The following is a 22,029-nucleotide window of genomic DNA, read 5'->3' on the forward strand; positions in this document are numbered from 1 at the left end:
GTTTTATCTTTTCTACTTAAATAAGAGGGCTTAATTGAAACGACTATGCGTTTTCTTCTTTTTTAGATTGCAAGCTTGTTAGACCAACTAGAACAATATAAAGATAACTTGATCAGTAAAAACGAGGAGATATTGCAGCTGAACTTGCAGCTAGAGATGCAAAAAAACCTTAGCACTTCCAGCATCAGCCATCTTCAGTTAGAGAATGCACACTTGAAGGTAGGTTTCCTCTAGCTTTAGTGTGCACCAGCTAAAACTTCAGAGACCTCCTTTCTTGAGTCTTGTGGTCTTCATCTTGTGATATTACAAACAGATATTTAGTTTGTTTCTCTTGTCAAAGGAATATTGCATTACTGATACAAGGCTAATAATGCTGGTTATCATAGAACAAAAAACCCCGATAGTTTGGGGTTCATGCTTATGGCACTATCTTGTACAGTCATTTGATATAAATAAAAAACTGAGCTTCTTTCTAGCCCTGACAGATTACGAACTTCAGTGTTGTCATTTAGTAAACACTATACAGTTTTGTGTGCATTCCTGACCTCTACGGCCATAGCAAATGTTGATCTCTTACCTTGAAAGATGAGAAATGTTGTGGCAATTTAATCCAGTGACACAAATCTGAACAAAGTAGCTGTAGCTGTGTTCCTGAGCTTTTTATAGTGAGGAGGAGAATGTTTAATTAAAACCTTTGGTTTTGTACTGCCCTCAGGTTGGGAGAGAAAGTCAGTCCTTTCTAATGAGATTGCTGTTTTTTCTGATCAGGAGGATCTAACAAAACTTCATGTGAAGCAAAATCAGGACCTGGGTATTAGTGATTCCTCAGCTTTGTTATTCCCACAAGCACTACTTAATGAAAAGAATCAAGAAATTGATCACTTGGCTGAGCAGATGAAGAGACTCCAGCATGAGCTGGAGAGTGCCCTGGAAAATAAAGTAGGAGTACTTACTATATGTTTGTTGCTTGATTTTGAGGGAAGCAAGGTATACAGAATCTTATCGTAAATGAAATGTACTTAATAATTCTCTTAGGAAAGTACAGAGTGTTCTGAGTAGCTACCAGCTGAAGTGTGCAGTTACTTCTGCTGTTAAAGGTGTGAATTAATGCCTGTGTGAATCAGAAGAAAAATGTAATTTAAGCTCTATATGCAATAGCAATTCTGACTATTAACAGTAATATTCATACCTTATCTTTTTGCTCAGGTTGTGGAAGAACAAAAATCTGAAATTGAAGAACTCAGATCACTTGTTGAGCACCTTCGTGGTGACCAGGAAAGGCTGCGTAAGGACAAAGATGAAGAGGTAGAGCAACTCCATGGAGTAATTGAGAAGCTTCAGAAAGAGCTGGCACAATTTGGACCAGTGTGTCATGAAGTTAGTGACAACCAAGATGATTTCTATCAACTTGCATTGGGAAAGCCAATGGAGAACCTTCAAAATGAGTTGAGGAAGGAACTGGTAGATTGTCAGGGTGATATTGATCCAAACAGAAGAAGTGAATTGCTACTCTCCAAAGTGGGAGAACTTGAGGAGGAACTAGAGCTTGTCTCAACTGCTAGAGAAGCTCTGCAGCAGCAACTGGAAGAGAAGGAATCACAGTTCAAAATGGAAGTGGAAATTTTGGAGAAAAAATGCCAAAAATTGCGAGAGTCATCAGAGCAGCATGCTGGAGAGCTGACCTCTCTGAGAATACAGTACGATGCGCTTCAGGAAGAGTACAGCCTTTTCCGAACGCGTTTTTCTCAGAGAGAGGTTGAAGCAAGGATGGCGACTTCTTTCATTAAAGAACTTGAAAGTGCTGTGAGAGAAAAGGAAGCAAATATCCTAGAGAAAGATGTGCAAATGAAGACAATGGCTGATCAAAGAGAAGCTGACACAACTGAGTTGCAGTACTTGAGAAAAAAGGCAGCAGAGCTTCAAACAGAGTTGGAAAAGAGAGATGCAAGTCAGGGTCAAGATGTTTATAATCTTCAGTCAAAAGATTCTAGACTGGATTTCCAGGTGCAAGCACTGAATCAGAAAGAAGTAGTTTATCAGAGAGAAATCAAAGAACTGCAGTGTAGCACTGCAAAACTGAAAGATCAGATTGAGTCATATGTGAAAGAGCTTGAAGCTTTACGATTGGAAAGAGGTAAACTTATCTCGGAGTTGGAGTCATATAAGCCAAAGGAGCAACATGATCATGAAGAGAGTAATCTCAAGTCATTCTGCCAGAGAGAAAGAAAGGGCAAAGCCTTTAAAAAAGGAAGGGAGGAATTGGAAGAACTGGAAGCAAATGTTGATCAGTCATTTGGAGTACGGGCTTCCCCTACTGATAAACTGGTATGTGATTTGGTTTTTAATGGTATTATTTATGGTTTAAAAGAATCTGATTTTATGTGTCCTATAAAGCCATATGGTTTATCCTTTTCACTGCTGTAAGAAAGGGTGAAGATGAATACTGTGGCATAAAAATGTCTGTGGTGAGTCAGTTGAAGGGTCCTTCTGTTGCTGTGTGGTTTCTCCATCAATGGCTAGAGATAGATGCCTTGGAGGTCTAAGAACAAGGCAAGGATGTGTGGGAACCTGACCTAGTCAGTTTTTCTGAGCTGGATGTGGTTTTGGACATGGATCCGAAGGTATGTATTGGGGGTAGGTGGCAAGGTGTTGGCAGTGGGGGAGTTGCAGAGGGGCCTCTATGAGAAAATGCTTGGGCTGCTCCATACTGGGCACAGCCAGTTGTTCCACCACGGGACACAGCTGAGCCTATCAGCCTTGTGCATGGCACTGCTGTGAAAACACATTTAAGAAGGAGCAAAACACTGCACAGCCACTGAGGAGTGAGGGGAAATGAAGTGTGAGAAGCAGCCTGTGGAAGAGAACGTGCTAGAGCCGATACCTACACTGCAGCAGAGGACGTAGAGGAGTTTGGTATGAGGAGCAAAATTGAGCCAGGGAGAAAAGGCAGGGTGGGATGGGGGAAAGCTGTTTCAGTGTTTGTCTTTGTTTCTTGCCATCCAACTCTATTTTAATGGCAGTAAATTAAATACATTTTCCCCAAGTCAAGTCTGTTTTGCTCATGAGAATAATTTGTAGGTGATATCCCTGTCTTTATCTCCACCCATGAGCTCTTTCCTTCTTATTTTCTCCCCCTGATCAGTTGAGGAGGGAGAGTGAGGGAGCAGCTGGGTGGGTATTGCTCAGCCAGCCAAGGTCAACCCACCACGAGCTACTGGGACTGCTTGCTATGTTTTATGGCTATCTTGGAGAACTACTTGAAAATCTTTTGTCATGTATCATATATTTTTTAGAAGTCTTAATTTACTGCGACTCTCTCTTGTATTTACTCTGAATCTTTTCTAGAACCATTTGTTCCAGATAATCTATTGTGAACTTTTGGAAAGTGGTAGGACCCAGATGACCTCTTGTTGAGAGCTGTAGTTGTCCGTCTCATACCAACTTACTGTCTTTTAAGGCTGGTTTACAGAGGTGATTAGTGTTAGTTTTAGTAAGAGGGCTTATATGAAAAGAGTTTCTGAGTGCATAGGAAAGGAAAAAAGTTAGGTGTCAGGCTTATGTGGATTTTGTGGGTCCTGATTGGCAGTATAATGTGGATATAAAAATCCAAGGTTGTTGACTTACACTGTACCACTTGCCCCTTTGTAGTGGGAAGGGAAAATGACTTTTCACCACCAGGTAGAAATGATGGTTTATAGGCAGAATTATTGGATTTCCAAGTTAGGTAAAATAACTGAGCTTTAATACTGGCATCACTAATGGTAGAAACCTACTTTCAGAGTTACTGTGATGTTAAAGAATATTTCATATTCCTTTGCCATTTCACTTCATAGCCTAGTAATCGCAACAGGATGCAGTTCTTCATCTTAAAACCTACTCAGTAATAACAGTGGGTTTTCAGTAGGCTTTTGTCTGTTACCTTTAAGCTACGCTGATGTATTTAGGATGTATCTTATTTAAATCACACATGAATGCTGTTTCTCCTTATCTAAAGAAACTGTAAATTAATTACTGTGTAAAAAGACTTGTGTTTATTTTTTTTAAGCAGAAATGAAAATTGTAGCTATGCAAAATGTGTGATCATTACTGGTGTTTGTATCTTTTATTTGCTTAAAAGTTCTAGTTTGGATCAGTGGCATTTGCCTAGGTGATACTGTACATTCAGGGTCTGTCTCAAAAATCTCTCAGAAAAAGGCATCAGGTGGCAATAGCATTGAATGACCTATGCTGAATGACATACATTGGACCACTGACAATATGTATACAAGGCAGTATTAGAGCTCAGCCACCTGACTTCCAGTGTAGTAGTCTTCTACTAGACCATGTTGCTTATACAGATAGGGATTATTAGATCCCTGTTTAAAGAACAGCTGCCATAACCAAATACGGTGTACCAGATTTACTGGCTGTTTTTTATCTGTCTCTGTAGATCTCTTTCAAGCTGTAGTAGCAATAACTCATGAAGGTCAGTTACCAGCTTTCTGGTGGAAATCACATGCAGCAACACTGTCTTTCTCTTGTCCAGAATAAGAGTACAACTGCTTGATCTTATCTTAGTAATGATTATTTATTATAAGCTGTTGTGGTTTAACCTCAGCTCGCAACTAAGCACCACACAGCTGCTCACTGGCTCCCCCACCCCTGCAGTTGGATGGGGGAGAGAATGTAGGGGGTGGGGGGGAAAAAACAAAAAAAAAAAAAAAAAAAAAAAAAAAAAAAAAAAAAAACAAACAAAAAAAAAAAACCAAAAAAACAACCAACCAAAACTCATGAGTTGACATAAAGACAGTTTAATAGGACAGAAAAGGAAGAAAATAAAATTAATTATAATAGTAACAATAAGAAAATTACAGTAGTAGTAGTAATAATAATAATAATAAAATAATTAGAATATACAAAACAAGCGATGCACAACGCAGTCGCTCACCACCCGCTGAGCGATGCCCGGCCAGCCCCTGAGCAGCAATCCGTGCCTCCTGGCCAGCTCCCCCCAGTTTCTCCACTGGGTGTGATACTCGATGCTATGGAATAGCCCTTTGGCTAGCTCGGGGCAGCTGTCCTGGCCATGCTCCCACCCAGCTTCTTGGGCACCTGCTTGCCAGCAGCACAGGAAAGGGAAAAGTCCTCGACCGAGGGGTAAGCACTGCTTGCCAACAACGAAAACACCCGTGTCTTCTCGGCGCTGGGCTCACACTAAACCCAAATGCCAACACTATACTGGCTACTAGGTAGAAAATTAACTCTATCCCAGTGGAAACCGGGACACAAGCTTACATTACCAGAATATGCTGTGTGAGTTTCAGCCAACTGCATTATTTATGCTGTTTGTCATGAAAAATCTATATACGGTGTGATGTGTGTGCACAACTTGAAAATCATAGTTACCGTAGATACAATTTGAGAATGTGTGGAAAATAATACCTTTTTATATGAGTATGGAAACAGCTCACATAAAAAATACTTTTCCTTTGTACACAATCCAGGGCGAGTTAAAGGCTATGGATGCTTCACAGAATGAAAAGAATTTAATTGTCAAGATGACATCTCATAAAGAAGAACTTAACTCTGAAATAGGTTCAGCAAGAAAGGAGTTAGGATTCAGTGAAGAGAGAACCGGTAAAATTTTGAAGGATATAAAGGTATGTTGGAATTCTGGGAGCAGTTAAATGCTTTAAAATTCACTTTTAGAGTAGAAATTTAGATTCTAAAACGTTTAAGTCCGTGTATATGTGTCAGTATATGTTTAAGTGTTAAAATTTTTCAGGTAGGCTGAGGAGGTATGATCATCAAACTTTGAGAATATATTGAGTCAAATTAAGTAAACTACTATGTCTTCAAGCATTCATTATGCTAGACCTTTTCCTGTGGGTCTAACTCATTCTGGTATAAGGCAAAGTGCAATATTTGGTTTAGAGTATCGACTATCTGAGCAGAACAGTGACCATGAGCCTGAGAGCTGGAGAAGGGGGGAAAAATAACAATATTTGTGTCATTCTGTTCTAGTATGGATTAGCTAAATGCCATTATACAGAATGTCCTCAGAGGAAGAGAAATTATGACTGCTTGGAGTACCAAGACAGAAGGCCCACAAGATTAAGCAGATCTTTAACCCCAAATAGTGAATGAGAGTTGGTTCAAATTGTTAATATTGAAGATCCTTTGTGTAATAGTGAATGTAACACAAATGCAGCATTTCTAGAGGAGCAAAGAAACCCCCTACAGTTATTCTTGTGTTCAAAAGTAGGAACAATGTAAAAATTAGGAAATGTATTAAAATGAAACCTGGAAGAGCAGCTAAAAGGGTAAAGTACTTGCAGCTAGCACTAGACTTAAAACAGGCTAGGTCTCATGAGCTAAGATGGATGATTAACACAAAAGGATTGAGGTGATAGTCTAAAAATGAGAGAGAGAACAATTATTCACTGTATCTTACAGTGTAAGAGGTATGGATGTTGAAATTAAACTTTCATGCTGGCAGGTTTAAAATAAACTAAAATAAATATATTTTCAAACAGTGCATCATTGAGACTCTTAACCATGGTATCTAAGAGGGCAAAAGAGTAATTTTTATCTTAAAATTAATTAAATGAAGCAATCAAAGGGAAAATCAGCCCAGAACTGTTGAACAGAAAGGTGTTGACTGCGTATGTGGCCTGGGATGTGTAGACCTTGGGTTTCAGGGAGCTGGGCAGGCATGCTTGGGGAGGTATACTTTGCAAGGACAGGGCAAAGCTCTGCTGTCCGGCAGGGTTCCTTTGCAGAAAGGTTCTAGTCCTGTTAAACCTTCCTCAGGATGACAGTGGTAAAAAGGGCAGCAAGGAGGGAAAACAGCCCCCTCTTAAAGCAGTGGGTGGGCCAGCTTGGGAGGGAGCTTTAAGAGGATTCAGTGCTTGGGGCACTGAAGATGAAAAAGGTGGAGGGAGCAAGGCAGCCAGACCTTCTGTGTAAGCTGTGGAGGCATTAGAAGAGAAGCTGCGGTTTGCCTTGCGCAGTATATGTTCTGGAGTCTCCCTTCTGCCACGGAAGAGGCATAGCCTTTGCCAGGAGCACACCTGTGGCTACTTTTCCCTTAGGAGTTTTTGTACTAATGAGATCAGTAAGCCCTGGAATTACAGCGAGTCAGATACTAGCCTTAGGGTTCCTTAAGTACTTGGTGATGGCAAGTCCTACCACACTAGATCCCTGAGGTTATAAGGATGAGGGTAAAGGTATTTTTATGATGCAATTCAGAGGTGTTCCATTTGGATGTCAGTCTCCAGGTGGAGTGAGTAAAGGGCTGAGAGGCAGGAAGAGCGTTCGACTTCTGGAGCAAGCAGTCGGACTTGGTGGAGCAGTGGCTCTGCGACAGCAGCCTTCCCGTGGTGTCTGTGACACACCTGTTTGTTGAAAAGAGCATCGAGGTCCTAGAAAATGAACAATTACCTCAAGAGGCCTTGGGAAGAGAAGAAGGTTATCTATATAGAAATGTTGGCTAAATGAGAGGCCTTGTAGCAAGGTGGACAGGGATGTATCTGCATACCCTATGGCACAGTATTGACGTTAGTCAGATGTCTCTGCAGTTTGAGGGTGGAAGTCTAGCCTTGGACTGGTCAGTGACCATGCCCTCATGCAATGGGAGAGATGCTGGAAAGGTTTTGTGGCCATTCGGACACCCAAGCCCTTAGGCTGGGAAATAAAATAGCTAGTTATGTGCAAGGATCACAAGAACTGAGGAAGCTGGACACCTGTTGTGTCCATGCTAGGTCTGTTGGCCTCCATCACAGATGGTGGTTGGATAGAAAAATCTAGTGCATCTGTTTTTACAGGCTCAGAGTTTGAGAAATGGTCTGCAGTGTTGCGGATCTGCAGAGACCCAAGTCTGTTGTTATGCTTGGAAAAATAAAATTTAAAAAAAAAAAAAAAAGTACCCCTGTGGGAACAGGATGCTAAAAGGTACAAGGATGGCTTTACCAAAATTTAGGATGAAGCACGTTGGTATGTGTGGCTGCTCTGTATCTCACATGATGCAACACGTGAATTCATGTTGCTCTTTCCTCCAGTGACTAGAAGTAGATGGTCAACAGTTTCTTCTGCATTGAAATTGGAGGCACAGGAACCGTATGTTGTGGTTTTAACCATATTTTCCTAGTGCTCTGGATCAGGAATTAAGCCTTAAGATAGTTCAGGAGATTTATCTGGCTAGGAGAACAACAGGTTTTGATTTGTATTCATTTGCAAGTAGGAAGATTATCTACACACCTACGAGGATTACATTTTTTTCCTGATTGATACAAAAATCAGGTCTGTAGAAATACATTTGCTTATTGTAGTTTGTTTTTTTTTTTTTTTCCTATTGATAACATGCTTGTTAAAAGGCTGGATTAGCTGGCATATAAAATATACTAAAGTATTGGATTATTTTTACATAAAAACTGGGAATAATAGTAGATATGACTATTAAATTTGAAAATATAGCTTTTAATGCTTGTTTTTCAGTTTATAAAACCATATTTAAATTCCATTAAACAATTAATATGTGTTACTTCATTGTAGGAAAAAGATGAAATTCCATTTGACTTGATGAGTCACAATATAAATCCAAAAACTCAGATTAAGCAATCACAAGAAAATATCTTGACTCAGGAATTGTGTGTAGTCAAAAATTCTGAAGAGGAGCAAGATTTGAAAAAGCATTGCCAGCAAATGTTGGAAATTCATCAAACTCCTGATTCTCCAAAACACAATTTGAACCTAGGCAAAGACACTTCGAAAGACTTCCAGAATTTTATTGAAGGTATGGCTTCATGGGAGTCACCTGAGATTGTGAGAAAGCAAGATAGAAGCATGGAACTTCAACCAGTGCTTCATCTGACACCCTTTTCGGAAGCTGAAAGCACAGATTTTGAAATGATGCACACCAGGTCATCCATGCAAGAAGATAATTCTATATTGCTGGGATATTCTAACCTGTATGAAAATGGCATTGAGGAAGCATCAGTAGGAGTAGGTAGGAAATCTCCAGCTTTCTCTGAAAGCACCTACTCAGTTGATCATGATCAAGATATGGAGAAGATTTTGGTAAGTGATATTTCATGTCTGATTTCATTCTAATTAAACAAGACTCTCAGCTCTGTCCCCTTTGGGTCATTGTTGGGCCATTGGCTCCAAGTAGTAGAAGCTTAGACACTGAGAGGGGTAAGTCTAGTAATGTTCTGGATGTACGACTGTTAGTTCCTCTCACTGTCAGATAGTGGAGCAAATTCTGACCTGTATGAAAACATTGTTTACCACTGCTTCTAATTGAAAACAGTCTTCCAAAACTTAAAATTGATCAATAAGATGCTTACAGCAGGCTTTGCGTCCTGCATGTCTATACACTGCTGATGTGGTGCCAGTAAAAATACAGCTATTTCTCTTGTGTTCTTAGAAGATTTGTTGAGAGGACTCTTCAAATCCTGGAACTTTTGCAGTGACACTACATGGAAGTAACGGATAAATTTGTGATAATATTTAATGTGCAAGTGATTGAGCTAAAACCTGAAACTTTTTTTGGTACCACAGTACTCAATTTACTGTAACAGTTCTACACTTATGATTATCTGCTGTTGAGTGTTTAGAAGAGACTGTTTCAGAATCAGAGAATAGAGGTTTTTCTTCCTAATGGAAATATTTTATGTATTTGTGTCTGTGTCATTTCATGTGAAGATAAAGTCTGTACTTCAGAAAACTAATCTGCCCCTGTATATTTTTGTGCTTTGCCCATAAAGGGCAATTAATTAAAAATTTTAATAAAACTATTGAAAGGGAGAAAAAATTGAGATGGAATGGGTTCCAAAGAGCACCTATGTTTCCTTCATCATCATATTTGCCATCTCTAACGCTAGGATAAAGTAGTCATTTGCTAAAATCTACACTGGTAACAAAGTTGTTATAAATGCAGAAACCTACAGCTGGATTCAGAAAACTAAATTAATGTGAAAAATTTATTTCCAAGCAGATGAGAGAAGCTGATAATCTAACTTTAACCCCTTCTGATTTACAAGATGATGTAAGATCAAGATCATCTGCCGTAGATGTGATGAGTGATGGATATGGCAGCAGTAAGTTCAACATTGTAGAGCTTTCACCTTTTGTTAACTTCAGTATAAAAATACAAAAACATTTCCTCTTTCTCTCATTTTCTTTTACTGTGGACCTTTTGTTTGAAAGCCATGCCTTTCTCGAGTGGTTCTTTGTTTAGAAAGACTTATATATTTGTTTAGAAAGACTTGTATCCCAGTGGAAGTCTGCTTTTACCTTTTTATCTTTATATACTGAAAAGGAGGCATGGGGTTTTGGCAAGTCGTGACTTAACTACAGTACTTTTTCTGGTGGTAAAGTCAACTTACAACCCTTTTACTTGTTTAAGGTGGGTGAGATCTCAACCAACTAACTTCAGTTGGCCCTGCATTTATACTAGCGGAAGAAATCATGGTTATTTTGCAAGTGGTTATGCTGGTTTCAAGTTATTTTCATCTTTGTAACACTTGTGGGGATGGGGGGGCTGTCTCCTTCAGATATCAGCTCAAATTTGGCAGCTAAACTAAAGCAGGAACTACAAACATCAGACCACCTAGATGCTAGTTTCATGGCTTACCTGCGATACCGTGCAATGTGTCCAGATATTACGGAATCAATGAGGGAGAAGGAAGTACTTTCACCACAACTGAAGGTAATATATGATTAATATAAGCATACCAGCAAATTGAAACTGAAACAGCAAAAATTGAATGCTAATATAAAATACAGCTAGCTGCTACCTTAACACTGTAAATTGTTCTGTAATGGTTTAAATTTCAAGTTGGTTATGATTCTTTCATCTCTCGCGACAAATTTACTGATATTTGTCTCGCATGTACTTGCTAGAATTGAAAAAGTTTTGCTAGGATGGCGCTAGTGATGTTCCAGAATGTGACAGTATTAAGGACTAATTGATCTGAATTATGGGTTTGTCTTGGAGACTTTACAGAAAGCTATTTCATAAGTAAGCATAGCTAGCTGACATCATGCTCCTCTGCTTATTCTTGTCATTCTGATATGATGGAGAGCTGTGGAAACACCACTGCAAGCTGTGGAGGGATCTTTCAGAATCAGTTCAAGGAACATGAGAAATAAACAGAAGACTGAGCAGCGATTGTTTACCCTAGTCAGTAAGGCAAGTTTAAAAAATTATATGCCTGGGACTCGGTTTGGTGCTGCAGCTGAACAGGTTCTCAACCATTCCAGGAATTGCAGCTGCTGAAAGGGAGAAATTCAGTGCTCCAAATCATCTCATGTATGAGGTTGGTGAGAAGTATGTGGGTAAATGCTTTGAGTCACAGGGAGTTTGAAAACTTGAAGAAACTGGAGTAATAAGAAACTGAAATATACTTCCTAGAAAGTGAATGCTGCCTCCTAAAATGTTTATCAGATTATTTCAGCTTGCTCAGCAAAAAAAAAAAAGGAAGATCTGTAAGATCTGTGCAATGAAGGAAGGCTGTACAAGGCGGGGAGGGTAAGCCTGAATTCAAACCCAGGCTGACACAAGCAAGTCACAAAATGAAGGAGACTGAATCTTAATCTCTGGTTAAGGCAGAAGGAGGAATCTTCCCCCATCCTCTCAAGTGCCCCTTCATAACACACATGATGCTCTGTGGTTGGAGAATTAAGAGATCATGGAGTAACTGACATGATCCAGGAAAAGCCAACCATGCAAAGCAACTGCCCCCTCACATTAGAACCAGTGCCACCAGAAAAGCACGTAAAGTATTAGTAACTGGAGACTCCTTATTGAGAGGCACTGAACGGCAAATGGGTGCTTCAGACAATTTCTCTAGAGAAGTTTGCTGCCTACCAGGAGCTTGTATTCGTGATATCACTGGAAGACTGCCAAGCCTGGTGAACCCTACAGATTATCATCCGCTCCTGCTGTTCCGTGTAGGGTCTAACAATATTGTAACAAGGCAGCCTGGAACCATCAAAGAGACTGTGTGTCCCTCGGGTCAATGTTAAAAGGATTGGGAGCACAGGTGGTATTCTCTGTCCTCCCCGGCAGAGGAATGGGTCCAGGACACAAACAAGTGAATGCCTGGCTGTGTAGCTGGTGCTATACTTAGTTTTGGTTTCTGCGATCACGGATGTGCCTTTGAGAAGCCATGTCTGTTTGGAGCTGATGGAATTCACCTGACCAAGTGGGACAAAAGTGTCTTCACCAGTAAGCTAGCCAAACGCATAGGGAGAGCTTTAAATTAGACTTAGCGGGAGAAGGGGATGGAGTTTTAAGCAACAGAGAAGAGCCAGAGGCTGCTGACGTATCAGGCACAAACAGGGAAACACCTATGAAATGCCTTAGCAAAACTGGGGCTTGTTCCTCCAAAAAGGTGACACAGGTGACAGCCCGAGTGAAGTGCCTCCATACCTGTGCACATAGCATGGATAACAAACAGGAGGAGGTGGAAGTCACTGTGCAGCTAGAAAGCTATGATCTAATTGCTATCACTGAAATTTGGTGGGACAAATCAAACGGTTGGAGAGATGCAATCGATGGCTATAAACTGTCCAGAAAAGATGGACGAGGAAGGAGAGTCAGTAGGGTTTTCCTCTATGTAAAAAAAAAAAAAAAAAAAAAAAAAAAAAAAAAAAAAAGGAATTGACGATACAGAGCTGTCTTTGAAAAACAGTAGTCAGGGTGCTGAATTTTGGGAGACCAACCTTTCAGATATTTAGGGAATTTGCGGATGGGACTCCCTGGGGAACTGCCCTCAGAGATAAAGGAGAAAAACAGAGCTAGCAGCTATTTAGGGATATCTTTCTTAGAGCATCAGAGCTTTGAATTCCCATGTTTTGAAATCAGGCAGGGAAGGCAGGAGTCAAGCATGTCTGAGTAAGGACCCCTTGGTCTAACTAAGGTGTGAGAAGGAAATGCACAGGCAGTCAAACCAGGGATATGTAACTTGGGAAGAATATAAGGATGCTACCTGGATGTGTAGGGTTGGGATCAGGAAAGGTAAGACACAGTTGGAGGGGAATTTGGCAGAGAATGTGAGGAAGAATAGGAAGTAGGGCTTCTGCAAGTATATTGGACAGAAAAGGAAGGTGAAAGAAATGTGTATACGTACACACATGATAAGTAAGACAGGAGAACTGGTGACAGCCGACAAGGCTGAGGTACTTAACAACTTTATTGCCAAGTTTTCACTGTCAATCACTCTTCTCACATCTTAAGTCCCTGAACTTTAAAGTACCTTAAGGATAGAAGTGCCTCCTATTATAAGAGAAAGTCAGGTTCAAGGCTACCTGAGGAACCAGGACATACATAAGTTCATGGGACCTGAAGAAATTTATCCTAAGGACCTGAGGGAATTGGCAGATGTAGCTGCTAAGCCACTCTCCATCACTCTTCAAAAGTCATGGCAGTCAGGTGAAGTCCCCAGTGACTGGAGAAAAGCCAAACCCTGGCCTACAGTGAAACATCACAGTAATTTTTAAAAAGAGTAATAAAGAGGACCCTGGGAGCTACTGACCTTTCAGCCTCACCTCAATGCCTGATAAGATCATGAAGCAGATCCTCCTGGAACTTATATCGAAGCATACAGACCCCAGGAAGGTGATTAGATACAGCCAATGTGGCTTCACCAAGGGAAAGTCATGCCTGACTAATCTGGTGGCTGTCTACAATGGAGTGACTGTATTGGTGAACAAGGGAAGAGTAAGTGATGTCATCTACCTGGGCTTCTGCAAGGCCTTTGATATGGTCCCCAACAACATTCTTGCCTCTAAATTGGGGAGATATGAATTTGATGGATGATCTGTTAGATGGGAAAGGAATTGGCTGGATGGCTTCATCCAAAGCATTACAGTCAACAGCTCAATGTCCTAGTGGCAATTAGTAACCAGTGGTGCTTCTGTGCTGGGACCAATGCTATTTAGTATCTTCATTAGTGACATAGACAGTGGGATTGGGCAAACCCTCAGCAAATTTGTGGATGACACCAAGCTGAGTGGTGCAGTTGATTCACCTGAGGGAAGGTATGCCAGCCAGAGCCACCTTGACAGGCTGGAGGAGTGGCCCCATATGAACTCATGAAGTTCAACAAGGCCAGGCTCATGGGTCAGGGCAACCCTTGCTATCAGTACAGGCTGGGGGAGGTGAAGGGAATGAGAGCAGCACTGATAGAGAAGGATTTAAGGGTGCTGGTGAGTGACAAATTGGACATTAGCTGGCAGTGTGTGCTCGCAGCCCAGAAAGCCAACTGTGTCCTGGGCTGCATCAGAAGAAGTATGACCAGCAGGTCAAGAGAGATGATTCTCCCCCTCTACTCTGCTCTCATGAGACCCAGCCTGGAGTACTGTGTCCAGCTCTGGAGCCCTCAGCACAAGACAGATATGGACCTGTCAGAGTGGATCCAGAGGAGGGCCCTAAAAGTGGTCAGGGGACTGGAACACCTCCCCTATGGAGAGGGGCTGAGGGAGTTGGGATTATTCAGCCTGGAGAAGGCACTGAGGAGATGTTACTGCAGCCTTTCAATATATAAAGCAGGCTTATAAGAAAGATGGAAAGGGGCTTTTTACCAGGGCTGGTAGTGACAGGAGGAACAATAACACCTTAGAACTGAAAGAGGGTAGATTTAGATTGGACATAAATAAGTATTTCTTTAAATGAAGATGATGAGACCCTGGAACAGGTTGTCCAGGGAAGCTATGAATGCCCCATCCCTGGAAGGGTTCCATATTACGTTGGACGAGGCTTTGATCTACCTGATCTAATAAAAGATGTCCCCATGCCTGTGGCAGGGGAGTTGGAGTAGATGATCTTTAAAGGTCCCTTTCAACCCAAACCATCCTATGATTCTGTATCTAAAAAATTAATAATTCTCAAAGAGCATAATTTCATAGACCTCATGGAAGGGGTGAATTTTGTCATAAGAAACAGAATTTCTTTATTTAGTTTCTTTCATGGATCATCAATCTAGACGTTACTGGCTGTAGGATCTGAGCGCATATTCCAGTACTGAATATTTAGTTTGAACGCTTTAGTGTGCTTCTGTTGTTAATGCTTAGTAGAGGTTTTCATCGTATAGCATTGGCTCTTGAAGTAATCACTATTTTGATTCCAGTGACAGAAAAGCAACTCAAATTGGTTCAAAAGTTAAGTCATTCAAAAAACTGCAAAGGAAGAATATCAGGAGTTAAAGAAAAGTACTCTGTGTTGTTTTTATTAAAGTTAGTAGCAATGAGGAACAGCTCCACATCGAGGCTGGGATATTTCTGATGAGCTGTATGTAGAAAAGGACTTAAAAGTGACCTTCCTTGAAAAGAGACCAGGAAACATCTGTGCATGATGTAATAGTTTGTGAACAGGGCATTTATTTAAAAGAGATTATTTTGCCTGACAGTGTCTGAGGAAACAATTTCCACTGTGTAAATTATTAAGACTGATTATTTTGGGAGGTGTTATTTGTACATAATCTGCTAAATTAAGACAGGGTTGTCTAAATATGTAATTCCATGTTCTGGCATCACTGGAGCTTAGTAAAATGCCTTCAGACTTGATAGAACACGATTTATTCTCAGGAAAGTTAGCCAAATAGTTCAGAAACAACAAAGATAAAGTACAGGCCTTTTGATTAACTGCATATTGGTGTGTTGATGTACTCCGCAATAAGATGTGCTGGCCGAGGCTGCCATTTGTACTTTAACATTGACAGGTGTATTCTTAAATACTGACCTCAGTTGCTAGAAATTAAAAATTTTCTGCTAACTGTTGGCTCACTCTGTACGTGTCTGTGTGTATGTGGATTAATTTATTAAGCATACCAAGTAACAGGGCAGACCTGCGTGCCTTTATCTGTATCCCAGCCCCAGACAGCTACCTTATTTTTGTTGTCTAGTATTATCCCATCCTCCTACACTGTCAGGATGCTGATACCTGTTTCCTAATATTATGCATTATTGTTTTTTTTCCTTGCCAGACTCTGCTGAAGATGGTATATGAGGAGAGCCGCAAAATATTAGCTTTGTCAGAACATCCCTTTGGTTCTAGGGAGCTGAAAAATGTTCATCAGACCAGAGTGGCGATGGAGGGATGGCAGACGGAGGGCTTAGCCTTGCTGGATGCTATACAGTCACTGAAAGATTACCTTAGCAAGGTGACAGATAGAGGAGACAAGGTATGACAATAAAAATACCCTTTAAAGCAAGGTAACCAGGTTTTTATATATATATATATATATAGAGAGAGAGAGATGTATATTGTTATATAGTTAGTGTGTGTATGTATATATATGAGGAGCAAGAGACTCTTTCTGAGATTTGAACAGGTCCCTCTAAACACCATTAGTCTGCTTTAATTAATAGCTAGGTATACCGTTACACAATAATGATATGAAAGATTGTGGGTTAGAGATTGAGAAATGCCATTTAAAAAAAAAATAATTTTTAACAGGAAATATCAGGTATTGCTGCTGACTGGAGAGGAGAACTTTTGCAAGCAGTACAGAGCGTGTTTGAGAAGGAGAGAAGTTTGTTGCAAATTGACTTGAACTCTCATTTCACCAATTCTGGGTCTGGTGATGAAGGTTCATTAGTGGAAAAACTGGAGTATATCATGAAACAACAAGTAAGAAAACCTCTTGAAGTGTTGTGCTCATAAATCACTTTATTCTGTCATAATTTTTTAAGGTTTTTACAGTTTTATTACTTCTGTTGTTAAATTTTATCTTGTGCATGAATCTAGATTGTGTGGTAATCTGTTTTAGTACCAGTTTTCTCAACCTTTGTATATTGTGTAACAATTGATTTTTTTTAGCTGGTATGCAGAAAGATTGTTATAGTGAAAAGGAAGTATTTGATAGAATTCTTCCCCTCCTTCGCGCTTTATCTGGAGCGTCACAGGCCTCTGTTGCAAAGGGTATATATTGAGCTAACTCTGAATCTGGGATTGTTTTCTGATAATATTTAGTTTTTAGGTGGTGACCAGATGGTTTATAGTAACTATTATGTATATACTATTATTGATAAATATTATTCTATTTGGAAGCTAATGAAGCGGGGAGTTTTCTCTGTTACTTAATGTTAATATTTTGCATTAATATGAAGCATGAACTTAGTCATTTGAAGTGCCTCCATATAAAACTTGTACTGCAAGGGTCTCTCTAGGATTTATCTTTGTAGAAAATATGGGAATAGCCTTGTAGATTTAATAGGACTTGGTTCATTTTCAGGAGGAACAGAGGCAGATGGTTGTAGAGCACCTTTTCTCCTCAGACCGGAATAGCTTGCTGTCGGAGATACAAGACCTCCGAGCTCAGCTACGCATGACACATCTTCAGAATCAGGAGAAGCTACAGCAGTTACAGGAAACCCTTACCAATGCAGAAGATCATGGGAACAAGCAAGAACACCACCTTCGGAGGAAAGGTAGTAATTGCAAAGTTCTTGCTATCTGGCCTTCTCTGTCAGTTCTGTCCTTTTTTTTTTTTTTTTTTTCTTGTCTAGAAGATAACAGGCAAAAAAAAACCCGATTGTTTTGTAGAGAAGCAGATGTTGTACAGTTCTTCAGTTTTACTAATGCACTCAGGTTTCATACCATTTTATCAAAGGAAGGAATTCTTCTTCTTCTTTCTAATATCATTAGTTAAGAAAAATCTGTGAAAAGGAAAGAGAAGCTTTAAAATAACCCAAAGCAATAGAACTGAAGGGTGACTCTGTTAAATAGTGTAGAGGTGTAGAAAACCCATCAAGGATAGTAAAATACCCTTGTTGTTTTTTAGGAAATTCTTTATATATATGTTTGCTAGTAAATGAGTGGGTTTGCTTAATGAGGTTTAGCATCCATCAGTAACTGGTTACTTAGAGTATATTGCAGTAGCTCTCTGTCACCCAGCTTTCATGTTCTCACTTTCCCTGGTCCACAAGCAGCAGAGCTGCAGTGTGTATGTGGAGCTCTCTGCTGACTCATCTAATTCTTGAAATTAAATTAATTCTTCAGACAGGAACACTTGAATACAGCTGATTTTCTACCAGTTTGAACCAGTGTAACTGATAACAAGCATACTGTCAAGTTGTCTGTCATACAAATAACTGCTAACATTTTCTTATCCTAGTTGAATTATTGGAATATAAGCTCCAGCAGGAAAAATCTGTTGTAAGTGACTTGCACAGCACCCTGTCTGAGGAGCAGAAGAGAGCCTCTGAAACACGTGATCTTTTGAATCAAGAAAAAACAGCGCTGAAATCGGAGCTGTATGAGAGTAAGCAAGAGAATGAAAGGCTGCAGAAATCCCTAGAAGAGCTTCAGAGGGAAATAAACCAGTTATGGTGAGAAGTAGATTTATTTATTTATTTATTTTATTTATCAACAGGTCAGAAAGAGCTTTATACTCACTGGATCCACAAATGGCTTAGCACTTGGAAACACAAGGAGGAAAACTAACCTCTCTCACTTTTCATGGATATATTAATTTTTCCTTACTAACTGCTTAAATTTATTTATTCTTCAGTTCAAATTTGCGTATTTACCTTTTCTTTAGCCTTGACCGAGAAGGCTGTGGAAACAAGTGCGTGTTGTATGGGTGTATTAAAAGCGAACAGACTAGATCCCTGTATCCCTGATGTACCCCACTCCTGCAGCTTTTGTCTTAATCTTTTGGTTGGTAATTCTATTTTCCTGTCATCTTGTTTACCTCCAGTGTGACTCCCCGCCTGCCCTCCTTTCCCCCCGCTCCCCATCCCTGTGTATGCTGATGTTTTTCTTTCCTCTCACCAGAAAACAGTTTTTCTCTGCCATGATAGCTAACTTCTCCCTATCTCTTAATTGTTACTAAGCAGAGCAATTCTAGCTTTGCTTGCAGTGAGGTAGATGTTTTCAGATGCTAAACAGCTGTGACTTGAAAACTGACCCTCTTTAGAAAGAACAGAGGCCATCTTAAAGAAACAAGACAACAGGCCAAAAGTAACCCAAAATGTCTTGGTTGCGTGGCTAGTGAAGGATGTTCTGTTCTGAACATAGATAGAAGTGTGATTTTTGAACTTTGCAGGTTTGAATTGGAAAAAAAAGGAAAGGATTTGACAGCTGCACTTGAAGACTTGCAGACTGCACATCTGAAGGAAGCAGAGCTACGAGGTTTGTTTGAGGAACAACAACTTCAGCATAAGAAAGCAGAGGATGAAAAGACAAAGGCCTTGGAGGTAATGCCCTACATCTCAGTGCTTCAGCTCACCTCCCATGGTGCACGAAGTTAACTAACAGTTTATTTTTGCAGCCTTTTTCACGTCCAATATTTTTTGTTTAGTAACTGTTTAAGCCCTCCCCGCTACCCCCAAACTTCTACTGAATGTGCACAGTGTTCATTTTGGTTTTGTACAATTAAAGCTTTCAGTTACTCTCCTTAATTGCACATGCAAAAATAAGCAAAAGTTGTTATGCCTTTTTTTGTTTTTTTCCCACTATCTTACTGTTTTCAGAGCCTTACACTTCCACATTCCACATTTTCATCAGTTTTGTTCTGCCCGCTACTGTGCAGGGAGAGCCAGGTTCTACAGTTGTGTAGCTGCACTTTTTATTCCAGAGCAAACATGCTATAAGGATGTGATGTGTGTTATAAATTGAGACCACAATGGATCATAATCCAATTATAATTTTATTAATTATAGCAAGTAGAATATGAGCAAAGACAGCGTTGGACGGCAGGGGAGTCTGCGCTCCGCCAACTGCCGTACTGATCAGTTCAAACAGTTCCTTTTTATACATTTTTACATTCGTGGTTGTCTTTGATCAGTACCCCCTTCTGCTTGCACAAGTATCTGGTTTGTGTAAGCAATTGCGGTTATCTTGTCTCACGCGGTCATCTTGTCTCACAGGTTATCTTGTCTCACACAAGCGGTGTCTGGCAGCTGTTTGCATAAGCAGTTTTTCTGTCTTTTGCCGCCTAACCTTTACATTGAGCTTAACATAAATTTCAATAAACAATACCCTTAGTTCATAGTTTCTTACAATCCCCCCTTTTTCTTTTATCCTATTATTGTTTATTAGATGCTACTTTCATTTTCGTCACTGCAAGCAAACCTTTTTCCACAATTCCAACATTTATCATAACACTCTCAAGATAATACCTTACAATTACAATCATAGTTTTCACGTGGCATAACGCATTCACAACAATCTTTTCCACCAGGAAGCTCCTAATAGATCATCCCACCATTCTGAGTCTAACATTGAGGGTGTTTTCAGAGCACCATAGGTAAAACAGCTCTTAGTCTATCTGCTATGTGCAGTTGTCGCCTTAATGTTTTTGCCGTGTGTTATTTATTCCTTGCTTTGTTCAGTTAATCCAACAAGTTGTGACCAACATGCAATTTGCTACTACTGTTTCACCTGTTGGTGTTAAGCACATTCGAGCTGTGTGCCGAACTGCACAGTCAACCGTACTATCAGACACTCTGTAAACAATAATCAACAATTTATTAGCAAACAAGAACCTGAAATAATTAACTGTATAACAATCCAGCAAAGTCCCACGCGACACAATCAGAAAGAGAAAAAGTAAGAACCAAAGATATCAGCACTGCCCTTTGGATGTTGTCCTTCGATGTCTTGTTACCCTTACTCACGGGGCGATAGCGATAGAAAGATAGAAAGAGTCCAAGAACAACAGTCACACGCCGCGCGGTAACTCCTCTGATCAACAACATTTTCTTCTTTGAACTATAAGTCTGTTTCCATCACCTCATCAAGGTTTCGAGGGCGTCTTAGTTGTCTTCGTGATCTTGGAGGATTGGGGGGAGGAGGTGATCTCCGACACCAGCCACGAGACATTCCCTCGCATACCGCGATGGCAACGACAGTCACCACCAATATAATGAAAAATCCCAACAGCAGGCCGGCGCACACGGGATCGTCCCCTACTCCCATCTTCCCAAGATTGCAATCCAGTGGGATCAGTAAGATTAGTGGGATAGTCCAGCCCCAGGCTAGCGGCTTGACCGAGGAAGGTCCAAGTGCGCAATGAGCGGAAGTTTCTCTTCCACCCAGAATGCCTGTGCTGCCTAGATCTGGGCGGGCCTGGCAGTTGTTTTTGCCATCCGGGTATAGCCGAACTTTCGAGACCCTCCAACAACACATGCGCTTTGGGCTGGGGGCGTGGAAATCCATTTTCCTGCTGCGTATGTGGACCCTGACTCCTGATCCCTACAGACCAGGCAGGTTCGCCACTCGCGCTCTCACTCTTGTACCTCCGATACCGCGAAAACAATGGAGCGTGCTTATGCATGGGCAGCAATTTATTGTGCAGCCTTGATGTTGGTAGCCCTCACTTTGTTTGCCTTTTTACTACATATATTTTGCCCTTGTAAATGTTCCTCTTTCAAGTGCCCATGTAGTTGTATCTGCTTATGTAAACCACCATCTCCTTTGGTTAACCATGTCGAAAATTCTGTTATAGGTCTTTTCGGCGGTTTTGGTACTGGCTGTTTTACTTCTGTCACATCTTTTACTTGGATTCTCTTCTTCCCACTAAAAATATCTCCATCCACCCTTCTGTCTTTGGGAAAGCAAAGCCACTCTGATGTTGGACATAACAGTAAAGCACTTGCTGCACAAATTTGCCACTATTAAAGCAAACCATACCAGGATGATTAGCAGAGGTCCGGTATAACATATACTCCCACCTCTCATGCCTATGGGGTTGCAGCCCACAGCTGAGATACAAGTCTTCCTGGTGGCGAGCACAGAGGTTAACCCGGTCTTGCCCTCTACTGTTTAACAAATCTGTGTGTTAAGAGTTAGTCAATTCAAGTGCAGCTCCTTTGTAGCCACTTCCTTTGTTTCTAAGCAAAGCAAAATTTTTGGCACTTCCTGATAGTGTCCTCCCATCAACTCTCAGGGACATCACAAATTCTGGGGACTAACCTCTTTTTCCCCGTAAATCAAGGTTACAGTTCATGCCCCTTCCCTATACAGTTATAAGACAATTTTCTCCATCTGCAAGAAATACCACATCCGGTAACACATTTCACATTCACACAAAACCCACG

General features: G+C 40.6%; 1 protein-coding gene across 8 annotated transcripts in view; it reads left to right on the top strand.

Moving 5' to 3' along the window:
- PCNT (pericentrin) overlaps positions 1–22,029 on the top strand; it is a 107,680-nt gene that overhangs the window by 61,573 nt on the left and 24,078 nt on the right. For 5 of the 8 annotated variants that reach the window (XM_042783738.1, XM_042783744.1, XM_042783740.1 and 2 more), the window contains 12 exons: positions 67–219; positions 769–939; positions 1,207–2,325; positions 5,484–5,639; positions 8,533–9,057; positions 9,974–10,079; positions 10,536–10,690; positions 15,969–16,166; positions 16,442–16,615; positions 17,220–17,415; positions 18,102–18,315; positions 19,035–19,185. In XM_042783738.1, coding sequence (XP_042639672.1) covers positions 67–219; positions 769–939; positions 1,207–2,325; positions 5,484–5,639; positions 8,533–9,057; positions 9,974–10,079; positions 10,536–10,690; positions 15,969–16,166; positions 16,442–16,615; positions 17,220–17,415; positions 18,102–18,315; positions 19,035–19,185 — 3,318 coding nt within the window. The remainder of the gene's footprint in view (positions 1–66; positions 220–768; positions 940–1,206; positions 2,326–5,483; positions 5,640–8,532; positions 9,058–9,973; positions 10,080–10,535; positions 10,691–15,968; positions 16,167–16,441; positions 16,616–17,219; positions 17,416–18,101; positions 18,316–19,034; positions 19,186–22,029) is intronic. The other 3 variants (XM_042783743.1, XM_042783745.1, XM_042783739.1) reach the window with 2 other exon arrangements.

The sequence above is a fragment of the Tyto alba genome, unplaced genomic scaffold, assembly GCF_018691265.1.
Source record: "Tyto alba isolate M040663 unplaced genomic scaffold, T.alba_DEE_v4.0 Super-Scaffold_7, whole genome shotgun sequence".
Classification (NCBI taxonomy): Eukaryota; Metazoa; Chordata; class Aves; order Strigiformes; family Tytonidae; genus Tyto; species Tyto alba.